This window comes from Dasypus novemcinctus, chromosome 9 (assembly GCF_030445035.2).
Source record: "Dasypus novemcinctus isolate mDasNov1 chromosome 9, mDasNov1.1.hap2, whole genome shotgun sequence".
Classification (NCBI taxonomy): Eukaryota; Metazoa; Chordata; class Mammalia; order Cingulata; family Dasypodidae; genus Dasypus; species Dasypus novemcinctus.
The window spans coordinates 63,816,302-63,841,333 of NC_080681.1; the positions used below are offsets into that span (position 1 = coordinate 63,816,302).

At 34.7% G+C, this 25,032-nt stretch overlaps 1 protein-coding gene across 5 annotated transcripts in view; it reads right to left on the reverse strand.

Annotated features, from left to right (window-relative positions):
* The window catches only part of PDE4B (phosphodiesterase 4B), a 778,920-nt gene that overhangs the window by 430,278 nt on the left and 323,610 nt on the right, over window positions 1-25,032 (reverse strand). Inside the window, exon 1 of one of the 5 annotated variants that reach the window (XM_058303420.2) lies at window positions 6,976-7,880. The exons of 3 other annotated variants lie outside the window; for them this stretch is intronic. In XM_058303420.2, the coding sequence (XP_058159403.1) occupies window positions 6,976-7,211 (236 nt within the window). In that variant the 5' untranslated portion in view covers window positions 7,212-7,880. Of the gene's footprint in view, window positions 1-6,975; window positions 7,881-25,032 lie in introns of those variants that run through there. One more of the 5 variants, XM_071217403.1, reaches the window with a different exon arrangement.

Consider the following 25,032-nt stretch of genomic DNA (forward strand, 5'->3'; position numbering starts at 1 on the left):
GAATACAAGGGTTATTAATCACATTTTCTTCCCTGCAAGTCACAGATTCTTACTTCCAAGTTCCCTAGGGAAATCCTATAAAAAGCTCAAAATGCTATAGCTATTGCTAGTGCTAATATTTCAAACATTATATCAGTGAAAAAATAAAGGACAATTAAGTCTTCTAATATATTATATGTAAGCATTTTAAAGGCAAAATAACAAATAGATTCATTTGTACAGCACTTTCATTCAGTTAATGAGAGATATGGAGAGCTTTCCTGAGCTGAAGCACCAACTGTGCTGCTTGATGCATGAAGAATAATCAAATAAATAATTGTACAGTGCTACAGACAAATATTTACTTTATAGCACTACAGGCTAGGTAGTATCATTTGTACACACTGGCTTAATTAAATAGGCTACCATGTAAAACACTTTGCCTCTAGTGAGATATTGTAATTAGACCTGTATCTGCAATAATATAGAACACAAAATAGGAAGCAGGGGAGAAAAGTCCTACTTGTAGAATGGGAGCACAGCTATTAAACAATGGATGGAGTATGGATATTTATAGAACAAATATCAACTAAGCTTCCTTTCTGCCTACTTCATTTCAGGCTACAGGGAAAATAAGAATAAAGAGCAGGGAATGGGAAATTCATTCATTCATGATTTTATTTTTCAGTTTGAAAGTTTTTCAATTTCAAATATTTCCCAAATGCCAGTCTTTCTTGTAGGTGTCAGGGACTTACTAAACAAGACAAAATCCCTGCCCTCATGCATATTGGTGTGGGCAACAGACAATAAAAGAAAAAATAATTATATAACAAACAAGTATACCTGTAATGTATTTTCAGATAATGATAAATGGTAAAGGAGAAAAATAGAGTAAGGGCTACAAAGCGAAAGGGTGATTTTTTTTTTTTGGGGGGGGGGGTCTTGTAAGGTCTCTCTAGCAAGTGATATTTGAGTAGAAGCCTGAATCAAAGTGAGAGTAAGCTATGTTAAGATCTTCCAAACAGAAGAAACACCTGTGCAAAAGCCCTGAGGGGGCATCAGCTTGGCTTGTTGAAGAACAACATCTAGGCTAACAAGGCAGGACAGTGGGAGATGAGGTCAGAGGTAGTCTGGGGCTTGATAATGGTTTTACCTTGTTAAACCATGGTGGGCATTTCAGATTCTTTGTAAAAATCACTTCAGTGCCCTAGCACAATGCTGCTGGTGTCTTGGCAGTGATGTTAGAGAAGAAAGCACTATAAACATACAAGGAGGAAAACTGGGAGATAAAGAAAGAGGGAAGAATACAAAAAGAAGGCAAATGGGATTTTGCAAAATGGGCTTAGACTTTAGCAGTCACAAAACAAGCAAGCTTTGGGGCCTCATTCTGGTATGTGTTCTGGGTGTTGTCAACATTGCTTTACAAAGTCCTTTCTATAGTAACTATTTTTAAAATCCAATATATTGAAGATTTGAGGACACTAAAAGTCCAGGGAAACTGCATTTCTAGATGCACTACTGAGAAAATGCTTGCTCTGATTAAAGCAATAGACTGAAGCTATGAAGCATAGATTGCCACTAGCATTCAATTTAGATTGTGGACTAAGAAAATTCCTGTAAAAAGCCCACCAGGGGGTGTCTGCACTTAAACATAACACTGAGTACCTCTAGTAAATTAGGACTGAAGTAATAGGGTTTCCCCCGGAGGCAACCTCCTCCTACACCTTTGCTGTTTGTTTGCTGCATTGGAGGATAGTGTATCAGCTAGTACTGTGCACAGTATCAAGTTTATGTACTTTCCTCCCAGTTTCCATAAGCAGCAATTTCTTAAGTCACAAAGATTGCCATAAGCACAGTTTTCAACGTTATGGGATGTACAAAATAATTCAAAGTCATTATATCTCAAATGCACATTCTTGTCTTTTCCTTTTGCACCTACCTCCTCCTCCTCCAATCCATTCTCCACACTTCCTGAAAAATTATCTTCCCAAAGTATAAATTATTTATGGCAATCCCCATCTCACAACTTGTAGTGGCTCCCCACCGATGACAGAATAAAGCCACAATTCTTTTTCACAATTATGAAGCCCAAGGTTATGGCCCCAATCTACCATTAGCTCCTGTCTTTCCCTCCTGGCCATGAATTACGCTCATTTTTGCCCATGCTCTCAGTCAAATCCCAGCTCAGCCCTTGACTTGCTATGTAAACTTGGGCAAATTACTTATCCTCTGTGTTTCATTCTTTTTCCTATAAAATGGAAATAATAATAGTATATAACTCCTGGCCTTGTTATGGGATTAAAAGAGTTTATACATTTAGATCTCTGTCTGACACATTGTAAAGGTTAAACAAATGTAAGTTATTATTCCTATTACTTGTTAATAAGATTTCCTTATTACAGTTTCTTTTGCCAAATATTGCTCTCCTGCCCACTCTTCTCCTGGAAAACTCCTGTTCATTCTTTAAGAATTCACACAAACACCATCAATTCTCTAAACCTTCTTCCAACACATTTGACCCATTCTCTAGTGTTAGTAACTTCTTCCGTTTACTCATGATAAATTAAGCATGCTTTTTCAATAGCATTATTAACATGCAATTGATTAACTATTAATGCATAAATTTATCTTCCAGCTAGTATATGAGTTCTTAAAGGCAGGGGCTCTATCTTTCTCAATTTGTATCTCCTAAGCACAGAGTAGTGTCTGGTACCTAGTTGGCTCTCAACAAATGTTTTTATTCACTCAAATATTCAATCAATAAATGTTTAAAATATTTCTCAAAGAATTTCCAATATTATGAAGAAAAAATTCAAGACAATTGAAGAATAATACAGGTCGCAGATGCAGTAGATTCAGCTAATGAAATACAACTAAGTTGTATATTACAGTAAATATGCTAAAGTTTATAGAAGGGGCGAGCATATACTATATCCACTGTTTACTTTTTAATCTTCTCCAGTTATTTCAGCTTTTTCTTGCCTAGTACATATATCCCTTCAGAATAGAAACCATATTGTTCAATTCTTTTCTACTCAAATATTAGCCACAATGTACCATGAAGCTTTGTTAAAATGAGGAAAGATTTCCAAGATATAGGTAGATGTTAATGAGGAAAAGGAAGGAAAACACAAAGGTCATTTTTTTTCTCCTACTAACTGCTACTTAAAAGGATATTGTTATGCCCTGTGTGCAAACAGGGACAAACAGCCAGAGGGTGGAGCTCACCAATACATTTATTCTTCAAAAAGAGAATATAGGGAAGAGGTATACAGGGAGAGCAGGATGTATCTGAGACCACCACCAGTCGCTTCCTCTGAAGCTAGAGGAGAAACGATGACTGAGGTCAGAACAGCAGCAAAGGAGAGAAAGTAAAACAAACGAGTACCAGTCAAGCACAGGCAGACCACGAAGGCCAGGTAGGGTAACAGCATGCCTCAGAAGCTGTCAAGTCCAATTTAGGGTCAGAGATTAAAAATATGCAGCTCCAAGAACTCTGGAAGTAATTTCCCCATTCTACTGGACCAGCCAGGCCCTCAATGGCAATACTGAACATTCCATTGACACTTTGCAATGTACAGCATGTTTTTTAATGTACATTTTCTCCTATTATCCAATAATGAGTAGCGTATCCACTTTGGGTTTTATACTCAAAGAAGAATTTGGAAATTTGGAATGGTAGTTCAGAGACAAGATAATTATTAATGAAATAGAGATACTTAGAAAAAGATAAAACAATTCAGAATAGTTTTACCTGCAACATGTTATATTGAAAGAAACATGAATTTAAAATATTGTTACAGTCCAAATGAAGATTAAATTAGACAATATATGTGAATATTCCTAGTAAAGAACTTAAAAGATAGGTGTGAAAGTACATGTGGATTGCACCAGATTTTTCCTTTTCTTCTTTATAGCAGTGCTCAGTTACATAGGTTGACTAAAGAAAAAAAGATAACACTTGAACAAATTAAAAATGGTCTTCTGATTCATGTAGGTTTTTATGCCTTTCCCAATATTCACTGAGGAAGAGTTTTCCAATATCTGAATAGAAAATAGTGAAATTGTGTAGTAAGTTTTCTCTAGAATCTTAAAAATAGGGCAGATTCCCATATGTCAAACTGTGGTCCTGCCCAAAGGTAAAAGGAAACAATAGATAATCATTCAAATTCCTCCCAGATTTAAGATTGTGTAAATATTCTGATTAGCAACAATACATTGAATATCTACTTTTCTTCAGATATTTTAAAAATAAACCCACAGACAGAATTTCACAAATCTTTCTTAAACCTGCAAACCCTGCCATTAAGTAACATTCTATAACTTTGTTTGTCAAAACCAGAATTACAAGTTCATCTGACCAAAGTATGAAAACTACAAAATACTTAAAGATACAAAAAAAAAAGTTCAGTGAGTTTAGATACAAATGGTATCCTCTGCATTGTTGAATTTCATCATGAAAATTACTTTAATTTCAATGCTGGAATCAAAACAATCCAATCTTCTTAAAAGAAAACTACTGTCTACTGTAAGTAATAATATGTTTTTAAGGACTTCTAAGTGCATACCTTAGAATTTCTAACTTCAATGCACGGTTTGCAAAATACCAATCGTTAATTATGAAAGACTGGTTACATCTCATTATGAAAAAGAGGCAAAAATACCGAACAAAGTACTTTCAGTTCTTATTTTCTCATGTAACTCCTTAATATGATATAAAAAATGAAGTCTATAGCTTTTAAGATTTATAAAAATATCATATAAATATTTAAGCTGTATGTCTATTTTCCAAAAGGGGTATTTTCATCACATTCTTCATTAAAATTAATTTGAAAATATTAAGCATATATTTAGATAAAGCAAGAGAGAAATGTAAATGTAGACTTAATCAGGAGCTTAAAGAGAACTGTTAAAGCTTTACCAAGAAATATAAGTAGGGGAGTGTTTGCATTGGGAAAAAACAGAATGAAAGTGAATCATAGTTGTAACTAAAGTTATATTATAAGTTTGATGATTAATGGATTCTTTAACTCTATATTAGGTACATTATACAAAAGTCACAGGTTTTCTTTTTTGGCAACGTGTGGAAATTTTTGTTTTAACTTAACTAGAAGAAGGTTATTTTATTAGTGTAAGTTACCTCTAATATCATTTAATTGTTCTTATTGCAACTTGTTGTAAGAAAATTTACATAATGCATGAGTGAAACTGGCTTCTCAATCTAATCATTTTTAAATTTAGGTTCTTTTGGAAAGAAAGAAAACATAGTATTTTATAGCTCTTTGCTTCCAGCACATCAAAAGTCTATTCTAAGTAAAAGAAAGGTCACTCTAATATATTAAGGAAACCAAAACTCTACAGTAAGAAAAATATTATCAAGGTTTTAAGAAAATTTATTATCAGAAAATTAGGTTACTAAAATTAAATGTACTTCTGATTAAAATAATGATTATTAACTCAATAGTAAAGCATATGCATCTATAAATAATTGTATATTCTATGTATTTTCCTTTCTATAATTAACAATACATCTATGTATCTTCCCTATTCAATTAGACTGCTTAGCAGACTATACGAAAATATAACATCGGGGGTAGAGTAAAAGCAAAACAGAGAGGACTTCAAATTAGTACATACTTTCATATAAACCTTCTCCATCACAAATTCTACCAGTAATAGATTTTGAAAATTAATCATATATATTCTGCCAGTATGGATCACAACTAAATAATAAGATTTAATTCATTAAGAAGTGGCCAAAAAATTCTCCAACGAAGCAGTTATACAAACAACAGTTGCTTGTCAGAGAACAAGAACAATCACATCATAGCCAGATGAACTACATGTTGGCTATACATATAATGTTCATCCATAGCAAGCTCTATCTTTCTAAAAGTAACTTTAGTTACAATGCATTGTAGAGGAAATGAGGCAGTAAGATGAGTAGAAATCAGAATTCAAGTAAAAATTAATTTTCAAAGACCAGATAGCCTCAGTTTCTAATGTTGGTTGGCCATCTAGTCTGCAATAACAAAATCTCTGACTTAGAATTGCCTTTCAGCGGTACTGGCTCCCTTTATTAATATGAACCCTATTAAATAACAACTACAGGTATAGAAACTCAATTTCGAAGGATACCTTAATCTGAAAGAAAATATCTTCTTCAAAGAAATTTGAATACCTGGAGGCCTAGTTTATAGTTAAAACTGATTTCATTTCAATGTACTTTTCCTTATGTTTACTTGTTATACTCATTTAAAGAGGCTATCCTTTTGTATATGCAGTCCTTTTAAAATATGTATATTAAATGTGGCAGCAGTTTCACTGAAATTTTTATGGAGGGATCTTGAATTTATTTACTTGGCATTCCCAAAATATCTATACATTTTTAGTCAGTTTTAAAAAAAATAAAAGTCTCAATGATAATAGTAATTTGGAATCAAAATAAAACTAATTAATTGTGCAGTTCCAAAAGTAGGAAGTTAGTTTTTCCTTTCCTCAAATAGGATAAGGATAAAAGCAATAAATAAAAAACTACTATAAACCATAGTAGGACAATAAATTAGTCTGACATTTTTGATTATTTCAAAGATTAAATGAACAAAGATTAAAACACCGAATCTTATACCAAAAATATACTATCAAATAAAAGTCATCCACACCACAAAACAAAGTCACCTACACTTGAACAGAGATTAAGTGAAAACTTAAATTTTAAAACTCCTTCATTAATCGCTTTACTTAGTACTAGCCATGAATTATTTTATAAGCAGTAATTTTAAAGACCCTATACAGTTAGTCTTATTTTATCTGGAAGCAGCTAGCAGCACAATGATAATATAACAGCCAATTCTTCAGCCAACCCGTTCTCCATTCATTTGACACTTGCATGTATTACCAACAAAACTCGAATTTCCCACTTTCAGCATTTCTAAATTATTGCTGTTAATGTAATAATCTGAAAAGCGCTATAGATGCCTCCAAATCCCTTCTTACCATGTATGAGCCACAGTGAAGCGACGACGCTGCCGAATGCTTTTATTCACCAGCAACTTTCTGAAAAAGCATGGTGAGTTCCTGGGCGAACTGCGTGGAGAAATTTTAGGAGATGTAGGTCTGTTTCCCGGTACCCTCGGAAGCTCAAGTTCTAAGTGCATCTGTTCTTTGAAAGTCTTTATGCAAATCTCAGATTCAGAAGCAGTAAGTTCCTTTGAAGAATCCTTTGCTGTCATGTCTTATACGGAGTGCTAGCTTTTACCATCCAAAACAAAAACCTCATACATAGCAGAGGCACTGCTGCAGGTAGGAAGGCTGATAAGTCTGCAAACTATTTCCAGTCTAATTTGGGACGCTGTGGCTTCAATGCATGAGCTGCTTAGAGCAAAAGCGGCATACTGGAAGAATGGCAAGTCAGGGCTGTCACAAGGAGCTTTATCAGCCAGGCTTTGCCTCTGAAAATGCGCCCAAGTGCTTCCTATGTCAGTAGCCTCCTTGTGGATGAGGTTTGTCTGCAAGCACACACTGACACTGAATTCATTCAGCGGAATTTATCAACTCATGAAATATTCATAAGGACTTCTGAGAAATCCTTACATGTATTTTTAAAAATCTTATCAAACAAGCTGCATCCACTAATGGAAAGTAAGCAAAACCTAGTCTCCTAGTCACCTGTTTTGTTTGTGCAAAGAGTGAAACCAGAATCTCTCCAACATGTGTACTGTTTAAAGTCTTCATTCAGAATTATCTTGCTCTGTAATGCACATACAGTAACTCCACCTACCAAATGCTTATTGGCCCAGGATTATTTAAACAACTACACTCTATTTCCCCCTTAACAAATCCTCCATTGCTGAGTTTTACAAAATTTGTGAAGCTACTGTTACCCCCATCACATCAAAACTGATGAAATCAGGGATTGTCAAAAAGCCTAGCTTAAAAAGCCTTCCGAATTCCATTTCTGGATGAAAGAACTGATTTGCTGGATTATTTTTTTCCTCCCTTCTCCAGAAGATTCAAAATAGCATAAATATAAAAAATGTCAGCTAAAAGAAAAACATTGGATTTGGTTCATTCCCCCAAGGAATTTAGAGCCTAATCTTTATTCCAATAAACATTACCCTCATTCTTCCTGTTAAAGCTCATTTTTCATGGGTTGTCCAAAGCAGCCACTTGATGTTAGATGCAAAGCCACTTCTGACACCAAAGCTCCCCAAACAGATAGGGGGTTAAAATAAACACGTCCAGTGAAAGTGCAAAGTCCAAAGTCAAGTACTAGACATGTTTATGTGTGTGCACAGGTACTTGTACAAAATGATATGTCTGTGTATGTGTATATATTTACCTGAGAGTGTATGCTAGTGTACTTTATTCACAAGGGCTTGCAAGTGAAACACATACACAGAGAAGTCCAAAAAAACATCTCAAGACCAAAGGCAGAGCATTGTAACCTGACATTTCATTTAGAAACATCCCGGAATGTGTCTTCTCTACTCCAAAGGACACATGGAAGTAAAAAGAACATTGCGGTACTTGAAGTTTATGGATGTTGTGAAAAGTCTGTAACAGTAAATGGTTGTATCCAAGGCCAACCTGATCTCACACAAATTTGACATAGCAGAACTAGGGCTCGTCAACGAGAGAACTAGGGCTCGTCAACGAGAGAGGCAGAAAAGGGATGATTCACAATAAGACTTCAGAAAAAAAGGGAGAAATACTTTTTTTTCTCTAAGATCTGCTGTCTTCCAGCCTTGTAAAATCATTCATATATGTCATATACTCTAGCTAAAACCATGCTAAATATGTAAAGGGCTTAAATGAGAGCAGACTATCACCTTCATGTAGGAATAAGCAGATCCTACAGAGTTGTGATGGAGGATGGTTCAAACATAATAGGAAAGGTTTATGCTATTGGTTTACAGGTACTCTTTTGGGAAGCATATACATATTGCAATAATTAATTAAAATATTTTAGGAACAAAGGCAAAGTCATGAAATTTTAGAGTTGACATGAATCCTAGTAATAACCCTGCTCAGCAACTCATTTCAAAAATGAGGAAACAGATCTAGAGAACTTAAGTGATTTGTCCAAAGTCAAATGGGTAGCTGATGTTTTAGCTAAAATTAACCCATGTTTTCTGATTCTCAGTTAAGTACTCTTTCATTATATGATACAGAGAGATAAAAATTTTAATTTTGTCCTTATAAGATCTACTGTTATGTTTTATATATACTTGTTAGTAGCATGTGAGAAAATATGGTTACTGCTACCTATTATTTCTTGCATTAAGAAAACAAAGTTGGGACTTTTGTCCAATAATAATATGATTTAAAACTGGGACAAGAGAATATGTGATTCTGCCAAAATTCAGAGTGGCATTTGCAAAAATTATAATAGCAACTTGAGGTCACTAAAAGTCTTTCGTGAACATATGCACTTTTTAAAGGTGCCAAAATATAGTAAGAATTTTAGGTAATTCTTCCTAAAAAAATGATAATGAAATTTAAACCTGGATTTAGCCATATGCAAATGGAGTTCAGATAAAGAAATGTTGACATGAACTAACTTAAAACAGTTTAATGTTGCAATTGTAATAACTTTTCAACCTTATTGTCAATTTATATGACATCATGTGACACTTCACATTAATCTTTCCAATTTTCCTATTGTGACGATGTCCCAGCTATAGGGATTATGAAACTTTTTCTAAGAAATAAAGTCCTCAAAAATATGTGGTCTGTTAACTCCACCTACTCTCAAAAAACTTTCTAGGAATATCAAAGACAGCTAAGTGGATTACAAAACTTAAAAGAAATTGTGATATTGTAAAGTCTGAATTAGTTATCTCAAAAAAAAAAAAAGGGGTGTTTACAAGCAAATGAATGAAAGTTTGATTCTCAGAAACAAAATGACAAAGAAAAACTGGCAATGTATCAAATATTGAAATCAAAGATGAATCTAGAATGTAAGAAACCAGGGATGGTACTTAAGAAAGAGTAACGAAAGCACAGTAAAAGTAGGTAGCACACTACCTTATTTCACCAAAGAATACTGCTATTAAGAGAGGTTTAGAAAAACAGAAGAAAAAGTAAGAAGGCAAATAGAATTTATTTGCCCTTTTGAGTGCTTAGGAAGGTGCAAACAAACTAAAGTGACAATCTATCTATCCACACACAATCCTTTGCTCTTGGTACCTCGAAGAGAAAAATAAGTAATGCAGAGTCAATTTATCTGTGTACAGATAGTTGCAGTTGGGAATTATTAGAGAATCTCAATTATGATTAGGTTTCAATTTTAAGTCATGAAATTCCTGGTATCCATAACCTGTAAAAGCAGTAAAAATTAAGAATTTATCTGAATAAATACCATTAAAAATTTTGAAAAGAGTTATATGATAAGTATTAATCAAATAATTTATGATTTTCTTATAAATATTATGGGCAAATTGAAACCATTTTTATTTTAATTAAATTGAAATAAAGGGCAAATTAAGTATAGCTAAAGAAAATGACAAAGTTATAATGTAAATAATAATATTGTGAAAATGTTTAAAACTCAAAGTTTTGTAATCAAATCATTTTAAATAAAAATACATTATTTTTATAGTCAACATTCTTCAGACTTTAAAAGTTGACCTAAAGTAATTTTTCTCTATTTTTTAAATGACCTTGTCATTATAAAACTAAAGTACTTTAAAGGTACAAAACCTGCAGCTTCTATGCAATAGAATTATACTGAACAGAACTCTGAACACTAATATGGCTCACATTTACTGTAAATACGAAGTTAGTTATTCTAGAAGACAATTCAGAAGCTTTTTAAAAAGAATTGATTTTAAACTATCAATGTTAACAGAGTTAAGATATTGTTGATCATATCTTTATTTCACTATCCAGTTCCTATTTCTAAAGCAATGCATCTTCTGAGCACAATCATTAGGTTCTATTCAAGTAAAGGTATGCAAGAGTCTTTCCTTCAGCCACTTATTACACAGGCAAGGTAATAAGTGAATATAGAAAAACACCAAGAAACAACTGTCGCCTCCTCCAACAGAATACTCTGCTCTCCCCTTAGCTTCCCCTGCCCCAGTCACACTGGCCTCTCTTCTGGTCATTGAACATGCCATGTAAGCTTCCTTTTTTCCCAGCTATCTGCATGGTTTATTCCTTCTTCTCCTTCCACAGTTTATCCAAATATTTCCTTGATAAAATCTTCTCTAATGTCCCTTTACAGAAGTACAATCTGACCCCATTCTGCTTTATTTTTCTCCATAGTATCTGTTATGATTTAACATAGTACATATTTTACTTATTTACTTGATTATCATTTGCTTACTACCCCAAGAATTTAAATTTCATGAGGGCAAGGGCTTCATTTTGTTCAATTCTATAATCCCACCTCCCAGAATAATAGGTAGCTGCACAATAAAAAGTTATTGAATGAATAAAACAAATGACTCCCTTAATTCAGAATAAGACAGGGCTGGATGGGGGGATCAGACAATAATGGGATAAACTCCCTCAAATTACAGCAATAGTGTAATAGTGGCATTAAGCAGTATCTGACAATTCTGTGTATTCTTTACATGCAGTTTTCACTGCCTGGAGTGCTATTCCTTTATTTTCTTTGCCAGAATAAATACTATGTGTCATACATTAAGGCTCAATTCAAATGAAAATTTTCAATGAAATCTTTCCCATTTCCCATAGGCAGAGTCAGATGCTTCATCCCATCTGTGTTCCACGAGCACTGGGTTAATCCCTGGGAAGGTTGTATAATAGGGTGTATTTTCATTTGTCTCTTCAACTAGTCTGTGAGTGCCATAAGGACATAAACTATTTTAGTCATCTTTCTATCTCCAGTGCCTGACATGGCAACCTGATGGATTAATGTTTATTGCTGGAAAATATGAATGTATTCAGTGTCCCAAATCACCCCTCCTATTAACCCCAATTCCCCTTAACTGTCTTGAAAGCTTTTCCAATCAATATCCTAACTTCCTGTACCTGAGCTTACAAAGGCTTCCAAACTTTACTTGCTAAATCATAGCCGCTTGGCTATGTTTATCATTTTAACTCTCATTTCTTTGTTCTTATAAAAATAATGTTAAAATAATTATTATTCACACCCTTACTGCAGTGTTCCAGGACAAAGCAGAATACCAGGGGCTGTAAGCCCCATTAAGTGGTGAATTGGCTAGGAAAGACTTGCCAGGCTCTCTCCTCACAATGCTTTCTGGTTTTGGCAGAGTAATTGGGTGCTTCTTTCACAAGTCACATTCTGTGAAGGCAGATTGCATAGATAAAAATACTAGGGAAGCTCCTCTCTTTGTTTCCTAGGTCATTGTCAACATGTAGAGATACTAGCAAGGATGAGTCAGATGGAGAGAAATGCAAGGAGAGAAACTGTTCCCATGGGAGGTATTTAAACTACATAAAAAGAGGGTGCTCCAATTCCCAAAGATAATACTAACCTATCAGCAAATTATCTGAAAGTGTGATATCAAATGAATAAGATTCTAGGGATATATATATGTTTAAAAATAGAGGCCTATCTGGGAAAATCTCTTTATCTAAAATCATCTTTTAATTTTTTAATATTTTCTACCATGTCAGCAGTCTTCTGTGAAATGTGGAAGAAAAATGGCATAGTATTAATCTTCAGAGTTAAAAATGTAAAATGTAAACAATTACCTTTGTAAGTCCAACTAACTATAATACTAGAAATCATAGAAAGAGTATTGCACATATTAAAATTAGATCAAATCCACTATATTTAGGGATCTATTACATATGTAAGTATACACTTGCAAGCTATTCTATAGAAACGTATATTCTTAAAGTAACATATTAATATTATGAAACTAAAAAGGGTACAGAATATATATCAAAATGGAAAATGCTTCTTAAGTAAGGGGCTAGTTCAAGATCAGCTCATTTATTTTCAAGAAGACTTGTTTTATCACTATATTTCCAGTTAATTTTAAATCTGAATGCATTAGAAATTTTTTAAATTGGCCTCGTTTTATTTTAAACTTACCAGACAATGAGATTGGCCTTTTTTGGTGCACAGTGTTATGAAATTTAACACATGTATACATTATGTAACCACCACTAAAAGCAGGTTACAAAACAGTTCCATCAGCCCCCCAACAATTTTCCTGTGCTATTCCTTTACAGTTATACCTTTCCACACCTACCCAATCCCTGGCAACCCTTGATCTATTCTCCATCACTACAGCTTTGTCTTTCCAGTATTGTATTATAAATGGAATCATGCATCATTAAATGTTTTGGGATTGGCTTCTATCCTCAGCATAATGTTTTCAAGGCTTATCTAAGATGTTACATTTATCAATAGCTTGTTCATTTTTATTCCAAATAGTATTCCACTGTATAGATGTGCCACTGTTTGTTTATCCATTCACCAACTGAAGGGTATTTGAGCTGTTTCCAGTTTGGGACCATCATGAATACAGCTGCTATAAATATCCACGTATTGGTTTTTGTATGAGCATACAGCATCATTTCTCTAGGATAAATACGCAAGAGTGGATTTCTAGGTGATATGTTAAGTGTATGTTCATCTTTATAACAAAATGACAAACTATTTTCCAGAACAGTTGTATCATTTTGCATTTCCATCAGCCGTGTATGAGAGTCCAGCAGCTCTACATCCTCTCTAGCACTTGATATTGTCAATATTTTTCTTTTAGCCATTCGAATAGATGTGCAGTGATGTTTCATTTACATTTCCCCAATTGCTAATGTTGATCATATTTTCATTTGCTAATTTTCCAATCATATATCCTCTTTGGTGAAGTGTCTGTTTAAGAGTTTTATCTATTTTCTAATTAGATTGTTTATTTTCTTACTGTTGAAACTTCTTTTTTAATCCACCTATTGAACCTTCTTCTTTGATCCATCTATAAACATTTTTTTTCTCTCCCCTTCCCCACCCTCCCCCAGTTGTCTGCTCTCTGTGTCCATTCGCTGTGTGTTCTTCTGTTTCCGCCTGTTTCTTGTTAGCGGCACTCAGAATCCATGTCTCTTTTTGTGCGTCAGCTCTCTCTGTGTGTGCTGCGCCACTCCTGGCTGCACTTTCTTTCGTGCTGGGCAGCTCTCCTTATGGGGCACACTCCTTGCGCGTGGGGCTCCCCTACATGGGACACAACCCTGCGTGGCACAGCACTCCTGGCGCACATCAGCACTACGCAGGGGCAGCTCATCACACGGGTCAGGAGGCCCTGGGTTTGAACCTTGGACCTCCCATGTGGTAGGCGGACGCCCTATCTGTTGGGCCATATCTGCTTCCCTGATCCACCTATAAACATTTACTTCTCAAAATTATGAATTAGCAGCCCCATTCGTTCTGCCCAGGTCTTAAAGCTGAATTACATGATAAAGACAGAATGGAACATGATTATTCCATCTTATCTGGAACGAGAACCTTTCATAGAATATTATCAGTCACAAAAATCTGAAACATTAAAAATGGTTATACAGTTTATAATCTCTTTATTTAACTATTCTTTTCCCAAGCCTTCAGAGTTTACATTCTTGGCTTTATTATTAATTCATACTTATGCTATGGGTCCTGCCCCTTGGACCATCCAGAGTGATTTGCTAAAGCTCACTCTGCTGTAACTAGTCCTCAAAGCCACCGGGGTGCTTTTGGTGAGGAACAGCAGAAGATTCCAGATTTTGTGTGTGTGTGTGTGGCTAATTGGTGAGAAATCCTTCTTGGAATGGGAACTCTAGCTGACTTCTAATCTGTATTTCCTGTCCTGACCACTTTCCCAAATAACAGTCCCCCTTCTCAATGGGCAGCTATAGTGCCATGAATACCTCAAAAACTTTGATGTCTAAAATGAAATCTTATTGTTCTTCCTCCTTAATTCTATATTCTTAACTAATTCATATGTTACTCAAATGCATACTTACTGAGTATATACTATGTGCCAAGAATATGATTCATTTTCATCATTTTCTCTGGTCAGTCTGGGTTATAGCTTGAATTTGCATATTTGTTACTAAATATTAAAGCATAAATCTAAAAAGTTTTATATAGTCGTTTATTATAGCTCTGACTTGATCAACCTTTTTCACAAAACAATGAGCAGACAATGATTAGCAAAAACAATGAGCAGACGAGTACAGACAATGAGCAAAAACAAGCTAACAGATGAGGCAGCCATCTTCGATCTTTGTGGGTAGGGTGGAGGGAGTAGGAAACCAAATTATTGATGATACTGCTTTTGTGTAATATTTTTAAATTGTTCCCCCTTTTACTGAATGCAGTTCTATTTTTAGAAAATACTTTAAGGGGTCTACTTCATGTCAATACCAAAGTTACATGCAGGAGTTCTTTAATTCCTCCTTCATATCTGTAGCTAGCACCTCCTCTGATTTCAGGTTTCTGGATTTCCAGATGCAGACTTGGATGCCAGTGGTACAGTGTACAGTATCAGTTAAAATTAGTGGGCATGACTTGCCACACATAGAAGCCAAAGAGCATTTCATCTTCATCAATATATGAACAAATTCAAAGCAAAGCATATTGAGAACACAAACGAGAATCAAAAGAAAAGAAAAGGGACACCAGTTCTTATAGCAAGTGGTTTATATTCTAAAATCACACCCATGATTAGGGCTGTAGATTCCTTCAGATTATTTTTTCAATTTTTACAAGGGAACTTTTTGAGTATACAGAAGAGTCATGCATAAAATACAGGGTTCACATATATCAGCTTTTTTATTAACAACATGCATGGTGTGATACATTTGTTACCACTGATGAAAGCACATTTTTATAATTGTAGTATTAACTTTAGTCCATGGTTTACCTTAGGGTTTACTGTTTGTGCTGTATGAGCCTATGAATTTTTAATTTTTTTAAATTCTAATAACATATATACAACCCAAAATTTCCCCCTTTTAACCACATTCAAATATATGATTCAGTGCAGTTAATTACAGTCAATTTTGTGCTTTTATTACCACCATCCATTACCAAAATTTTCTATCATCCCAAATAGAAAACTCAGTACATTTTAAGCCTTAACTCCCTATTTCCTACCCAACCCATCCCACGGTAGCTTATATTCTAGATTCTGACTCTATAAATTTGCTTATTCTAATTATTTCCTATCAGTGAGATCATACAATAGTTGTCCTTTTTGCCTGCCTTATTTCACTCAACATGTCTTCAAGGTTCATCCATGTCATTTCAAGTGTTAGATCTTTATTTTTTACAGCTGAATATTCCATTGTGTGCTTATATCACATTTTGTTTATTCATTCATCCAATTGATGGACACTTGGATTGCTTCCACCTTTTGTCAGGTGAGAATAATCACTCTGAACATCAGTGTGCAAATATTTGTTCGAGTCCCTGCTTTCAATTCTTTTGACTGTATACCCACAAGTGGGATTGCCAGGCCAGTTATTCAATCCTTAACTCTGAGGAACCACCAAACTGTCTTCCTTCCACATCAGTTGCACCATTTTACATTCCCACCAACAGTGAACCAGTGTTCCTTTTTCTCCACATCCTCTGGTGAACTTGTAGTTGTCTGCTTTTTTAATTTATTATTTTAATTGTAACCATCTTAGTGGGTGTGAAATGGTATCTCATTGTGGTTTTATTTTGCATTTCTCTAATGGCTAATAATGTTAAGCATCTCTTCATGAGCTTTTTCACCATTTGTATATCTTTTTTTGGAGAAATATCTACTCAAGTCTCCTTCAGATTATTTTTTACAGCTAAGGAAATATGCCTCTTAAGGCAGAGATCCAAACTTCTGAATCGTGACAGCAATAGCTAAAGACTAAAGATAGACAGTCAAAACACCATTTCTGTACATTTTCAGTTGTTAAAAAAGCAGTTACAGTACATTATGTATGAAGGATATTGTTTTAACCCTGTGGTTGCTCTGCTGGGAAAAGGGTTTATGGCAGAAAATATTATTTTATGCCTTCATGATTCAAACATGGCTTTTAAAGTGGTAATATCCTTTTATTCTTAATGTAATATTTTCATACATTTTTTATATAGCTGTATATAATCTCTTATCAACAAAACCTTCTGATTTCAAATTTATGTTGAATTTACACCATGGTCCCACAGGGCCAAGCACACTCATACCTCTTGGTCATTGCATTTGCTGTTACCTCTTTCTGGAAGGCTCTTTCTCCAGGTCTTTCTATGGCTTCTACCTCATTTTCTTGAGGTATTTTTTACATGTCTTCTTCTCAGAGAAGCTTTCTCTAACTATCTTATATAAAACAACATGACTATCCTCCCCGATCTTACTTAACATCAATCACTCTCTGAAATTGTAATTGTCTGTCATTCACTAAAATAAAATTTCCTTGAGGACAGAGACCATTAATGTTTTATTAACCATACTAGCCCTAGCACCTAGAATAGTGCTAGGCATAGAGCAGGTATTAAATACATGCTTGCATAACAAATAAAGGTCACTTGGTTAAACTGCAAGCGCCTTTATTTGGGGCTCTCATTACCCACCCTCTGTCTCCTTCTGAGCCACTTTAACCAAGTCTTTACCCAAATCCATTCTTATAGCCACTGAGAAGAGATGCTGGAAAAAAGATGCTAAATGACAGACCGAAGGCAAGAATAAGACATGTCTTGAATTCACCACTACTAATGGCCTTTGGACACCACGTTGGGATACCACTAAAAGCCTAACTTTCAATACCCAGGGGAATATTGCAGTTATCTATTCCTTAGCCAGAACACTTCTTGTTAGGCAGAAGGCAAAGCAGACATGAACTTGTGACCTTCTCAATGGAGTAGCTGCACCACCACCCAGCATGATTTTCTCTTTCACATAGCACAATGGTAACACTGTGTACTGAGAAATGATTCACAGGAGAAACAGGAGCTCCGCCAAAGACAAGAAGGCAATCTGTACAGAATACTATATGCTGAAAGGACTTTCTTTTTATTTCAAAAGAAGCCAGAAGTTTGGGGGATGGGAACTGCCCAAGTTATCCTATATATTCTATAAGTGGGAAGATCCAAAGTCTGAATCATTTCTTTTTTTATTTCCAGAGTGGACTTCCAATAAGAAGCTTCCTTTTGGTAAAGTAAGCAAAATGTCCTTTGAACTTGATTCTCACAGTATTTCACAGAGCAAACAATAATGGAGAAAGGCAAAGATGATAAAAGGACAATGGCAATGATGATGAAAAATGAGGGAAATATTTCAAATACAACTGAGTCAGATGTCTAAAACTATTTTTAAAAGCAACAATGTTTAATGAGATTTTGAAGAATTCCTATTAAAGTCTCAAATATTTATAAAGAAATGAGATGCCTAGGTGAGAGACACTTAAATTGGCATAAAATTCTCAAATGATTCTGTATTCACAACATTGAGCTTGTTGTCAAGGAGATTTATGGTAAGCATAGTAATTCTTCTTTTGATTCTAAGTTATCTCTTATACTGTCCAGAAACACTGCATTATAATTAAGAACTATTTTGTCACAAATAAAATTATGTTTCCTAAAGAGTATTCTTGATATTTTCACTGATTATTAAACATGAAAATAAAGTAAATCTATTATACATAAAGAATCTGTATGTGCAATACTTATGTGGAAACAAATTAAACCCCTGGTAAATTGAAGAGAAATCAAATGACCTAAGTGAATGAATTATTTATCAGGAGTCTGTGCTTTGAGACTAACCTAAGCCAGCCTCTTCATTATCCTTAGGCAATTCCTTTACACTTCAGGTTTCTCTGTTCCTCTTTCAAAAATGTTCATACTAAAGTATTTTGCAAGTAATTCATGTAAATTAACAAATTACATTTTAAAATTTAATGTGCATTGCTTTTGCAATGCAATCTGATACATGCACTAAGATAGTATACTCCCTTGTGGGATCTAAAAAATGTTATAAGCATGATGACATTCATTTTTAAGTATTGCTGCAAACAGGGGAATTCCAACCTCAAAATGGCTCCTCAGCTTTCATACACAGGTACCTGCTGAGATACTAATATCCACATCCCCAAACTTAAATAAAGTAAAATTTTCTCCTTAAAGCCTAAGGCAAGATTTGAAAGCAAAGCATAACTATGACATTATCTTAAATACAATATAGAGGTTGAAAATACGGAACATTCCTTGGAAGAAAGAGCAAGAATAATACAACATGGTTACCATTACCTTGTAGCATTCAGAATAATTCCTGATCTGTTTTTTTTTTCAAATTTACCGAGTGTAAAGAAGTGAAAGCACACAAAAGAAATAAACATTTATAAATGGTTTATTATTTTTTAATAGAGATTGAAATATTATTTCATACAATGCTTAAAATAATTCTATAATTCAAGTAGTGTTACAGAGAAAACATCTAGAGAAAATATGAGACCCAGATAGCTTAAGAAGTGTACTCAATATCAAAGCTTTAGTAATGATGAATCCAAGTCTATTCCATATGTAGTCTGTTATCCTTTCATTATATCAGTAGCTCTACAAGTGTGGTTACATGATCAGCACTGCACCAGCATTACTTGGTATTATATTTCCTAAAGAATATTCTTGATCTGCTTTTGAGGACTGCTACCTACTGAATCAGAAACTGTGAATGGGACCCAGCAATCAGTTCTTTAATGTCTTCAGATGATTCTGACAAACGCTAATATTTGTGAACCATTGCATTCCATTATGTTTTCAGGATTGATCTCATGGAATTCTAACATATAATGAGATCAAAAGAAACAAAAAGGCAGAATTAAAGTTAGCAGAGACTATAAAGTTCCATAAATATAGATTCACTGGCAGTGGAATCTGACTTCATTCAAGATAGAGAACAGGTACTTTCTCAAAATCAGAAATGCTTAGGTCAAGATGACAAAAAAGTGTTATTTCACATGCCAAGTCAAATCAATTGTTTCTGATTGACTGAAACACTGAGATGAGAAGGTTTGTGAGACCACATCCAGTAGGAAAGAACGCTATGATTTATTAGTAATGTCTGTCATGGACTAGGGAGAAGGGGATGACAGCAGTGTATTTGCTGATCTTTTTAAAGTATAGTTTGACCTCCTAAAATAATTTTGATATCTGAAAACTTCCTAGATAAGGAACCAACCTAAAAGATGCAGTTGTAGGGATTTTGGGCTAATTGTAAAAAACAGTGAGAACTTAATATAGAATTGAGTTGAAACAATCTATGATAATTGCAAACTCAGTCCTATTTATTATAGCTGGACAACCATAGTTATTGATAAAGGACTCAAGAACATCTCTGAGTTTATTAAAAGTATTCAGATATTAGGGAGAAGAACTCTAAATAAAGATTGGAAGAGAGGGCAATGATGATCTAGAATTTTCATTCTGGTGACATAAAAATTATTTCAGCATTACACTTCTGCCCTAAAAGGTTTTGCATTGTTTTGTATGTTTCAAATTTATTTGATGTGTGCACTCATCTATTTCTCCAAATAAACAATTGCAAACTCCTTTTGAGACCGAGATCTTATTTTATTTCTCTTTGTGTTCTTCCCTCAGAACCTTCTTGCAATCTTTTGCTCATAATAGCACTCAAATATTCATTAAAAAATAAATTAACAACAATAAAGAAAATAGCTGCTAAGTCCCAATAGTCTATTGTATTCCAGTAGCTTGGCAAATATTAAAATAACTTTGCACAATATGTACTTTCATCTCCTGTTGTACACTTGAAGAAATTCATGTTCTGAGAGGTAAGTTTCAAAGCTGAACACTAGTAAGCCCTGGAGGCTTTATTCAAACTCAGCTCTATTTCACTCCAAAATTCTTTCTACAACTAAAACGTCTTCTTTAACCATAAATTACTCTATACACAGAGCATATATTTATTATTTTATACATAAAATTGTATATATCTAAGTATAAAAAGTCACTTATTTGAATACTGCTGAATTAGTTAGGGTTCTCTAGGGAAAAAGAATCAAAAGGAGGTATCTGTCAATAATATGCGATTTTATGAGTCTCTCATGTGACTGTGGGAATGTACAAGTCCAGGTTCCGCAGGTAGGCCACAAACCAGTTCTCCAACGAAATCCAATGAAGGTCTTTGATGAGTTTTCCGGAGATGTTGGCTGTCCAAAGATGAGCTGGAAAATTCTTTCTGAATGCTGAAATCACTTCCACTTTTAAGGCATTCAACCGATTGGATAAAGCGTCACTCATTGCTGGCAGCAATCTCCCTGATTGATGTAGATGTAATCAGCTATCTATGCAGTAAAGTCACTGGTGACTAAAGTCCATAAATGTCCTTATATACTATTAGCCCAGGGCTTGCTTGACGAAACAACTGGGCACAATTACCTGGTCGAATTGACACATTAATCTAACCATCACAACCTATATTAGTAAACCTACATTCATTCATAATTACCTAGATATTGAAAGTAAGCTCTATCACCCATTCACTTTCAGTTTAATTATTTGGAAGTGGGACTACATTAAGGAATAATTATGTGTGACTTTCCAATTAATGGGAAAAAGACTTGATTCTGGAAATAATATCTTTTCCAGTATTGTCAATTAGCTACTTCTCAATACTGGCTAGCCTCAGGTTTTTCTATTAAAAACAGAAAGGACAGATTTTCAGCCAAAGGAACACTTTGCTCCCAGAACTTTACCTAAATGAAATAAAGAGAATATACAAAAGGAAATATTTACTAAGCCAGAACTTCTTTAGGGCAACTATTTTGTCACCCTCAATTTTATGCATGATACAAATTAGCATTCCATAAACATTTGTTCCTACGAAAGTTAAAAAAATTGAGGATGTTAATATCTCCTCTCTTTACAAGAAAAAGCTTGTATGTAAGACCACTTAGTTATAGTATAACTATATCCGAATAAGGAAAAAAATTATAACACTATAGAGATATAGTCATACAGAAACAATAAATAAGTCAGACTATATTAGATGAAATGTAACCCCTTATACCTTTCCTTCCACTTCCAATCTATTTCTCGGTAAATAGCACAGGCCTTCAGGCTGAGTCTGTCTCTCTCCAATTCCATGCTCACCAATTGAAGAATATCATGGCCCTTCGGCCAAAATTGCTTTCTATCCCAAAAAGGCTGACCTAGAATATTAAAAATTGTTCCTTCCTCATGGGAATATTGTTTTACCAAATCTGTTCTCTAATAATCTAGACCAATAAAAAGTTGTAGGAAAAAAATAAATAACCCTAAGACTCAAAAGGCAAAGATGCATGTATTTCCTAAGAACACAACAGCTCTTGTACTATGGCATGATAAAGAACTACACAAATGTACCCAACAGGTATCAAAAGGGATAATCTCTTGGCCTTTCAGGAGACTGGCAGTCTAAGTATCAAACTGATTCCCAAATTACTGGCCACCTGATCACAAAACTTACACACTGAAACAACCTATAGGTGAAAGTGCAAGCGACCTAAAGGTTTAGAAACTTAAAAATAAAAAATATCGGTTTAAAAATAACAAAATCCAAAAAATGCAGTAACACATTTACAAAAGTTTTTTGTGTTTACTTTTTGTTTGTTTGTTTTTAGGATTGTCTCTCCCAAGTCTGGCTGGGAAGGAATGGTGTGATGTTAGAAGCAAAAATAGTGGCTATTATTTGGTAACACAGATAATGACTTATGTATTCATCAGATACAAGCATGGCACTTAAAAATCAAAAGGAAGACGAGATTATGACCTACATGTTTCATTACTGATAATTATGCTTATTTCTGAAATCTCTCAAATTATACTTCTCTATAGCCACGGGAATATAGCAAAACAGCTGTTTAGACATTCTAGAGATGATTATTTAGAATTAGTCAATTTGGCACTAATCATATTCCTTCATTTTTATTCTTATATGTCAAAAACAGCTATTACTACTGATAATAGCATCCTTTCTGAACACTGTCAGGGACCATTCTTCTTTTGGAATTATTGGAGTATATATCACTCTCAGCACTTTCATTTTACTTCAGCTGCATATCATTCTTCAAACTATGCCAGTGACTACATGTATTATTCACTGGTGTTTTCTTGCCTTAAAGTCATAGAATGCTTTTCCATTAAATGATTCCCATAGAAATCCCACTATATCCTTTGCTATTTTTTAATAGAAATCCCTAAATAAATACTAGTACCAAGTAGGTGTTCATAACCAAGGAAGTCAATGACTACTATTAAAATGCCTGCTCTTTTCTAACAAATGCATTGATATCTCAAAGAAAATGTAATGGAGATATTTTATGTAGAAAAAGGAATCAAGTTATTAAGGACCAGCTGCCATTTTCTAAGCACACAGTCATAATATTATCAATTAAATTTCAAGAATTAGTTACTTATCTCAGTTGCCTAGAATCTAGTTGCCCGAATAAAGCCAACAAAGCCAAGATTTAAGTTCTGTGTGCCTCCTAATCTCTAGAAACTGTTTCTAGTTTCCTGCATCCACTATAATTACTTAGTTTAATTACTTAGCTTCCTGAAAACCTCAATCTGGCATGTCGCTCTCTTGCTTTATGAGATCCAATGATCCCTGAGACCTACAGGGTAAATTTCAAACTCTTTACTAATGCTTCTTCCTAAGTTCCTTTCTTATCCTGAAAAAGGAATATATTCTTCTGAGGCAATCCCAAGTCAAGACCTGTTCTGTCAGGCTCAAGGTTTTCTGACAGACTCATCTCCTATCACCTCTCTCCAAGGACCCCCCCCCCCACCTCATATACATATATGTTCAACTGCACATGTTTTCACACTTCCATGCATTTAATGACTCATGCTGCTTGTTCTGTTTGCAATGTTCTTATCTTCCCTTCTTCCACTGAGAATTCCACCTCAAGACCTCAGTTACAGGTCATTTTCTAACCCCACTCTGGGAAGATCTCACTGACACCTCCAGGTTGGTTTTGCACCAACTCTTGGTGTTCCGATGGCACTCTGTAGGTACATTTACCATAGAACTAGTATCTTTATCGTGCAGTATATACTTTTTCATTATATATTCACATATCTATTTGCCCGAGTTGATTGTGAACGCCATTAGATTATGGCCTGAGTCTTCAAGACTTTTGTTTTCTAAGTTCCTACTAAAGTTTCATTTTCAGTTGGTTGAGTGAATAAAGTATGGATCTCAGATTACCTGAATTAATTAAAATTCCATTTAATAGCCACATGTCATACTAGTACATCCAGTCAATTATCTTCCTAATGCATATACTCCCTCTTCTGCAAAGAATCACACAAAAGAATGTAATCTAGTTCCTGTTATTGGACACGTATGTCGAAGTGCACACTCCATTGTTAGGCTTGTTTTGCCATTTTTATATAAAAGAGTAGAATCTTTAAGACCCTTAGGACAGACTAACAATACAAAATTATTTGTATCTTCTCATTGGCAAGGGTGTAGAAATGTACACCATTACAAATATTGTAATAAAGCTAAAGTTTGGGGTGGCGGACTTGGCCCAGTGGTTAGGGCATCTGTCTGACACATGGGAGGTCCGCGGTTCCAGCCCTGGGCCTCCTTGACCCGTGTGGAGCTGGCCCATGTGCAGTGCTGATGTGCGCAAGGAGTGCCCTGCCACACAGGGGTGTCCCCCGCGTAGGGGAGTCTCACGCACAAGGAGTACGCCCCATAAGGGGAGCCACCCAGTGCAAAAGAAAGTGCAGCCTGCCCAGGAATGGTGCCACACACACGGAGAGCTGACACAACAAGATGATGCAACAAAAAGAAACACAGATTTCCATGCCGCTGACAACAGAAGTGGACAAAGAAGACGCAGCAAATAGACACAGAGAACAGACAACCGGGGTGGAGGGGGAAAAGGAGACAAATAAATAAATAAATGAATCTTTTAAAAAATAAAAAGCTAAGTTTGAAGCTGTTGATAGAATTTCAGCTATATATAATATAATGAAGTAACTCTTTTCAAGGAAGTTAAGCATTTAGATACATACCAAAAATGGTTTCTTAACCAAAGAAGATGCTAGGATAACCAATGGTTAATTAATTCCCTAGCAAATTAAAAGAGCTA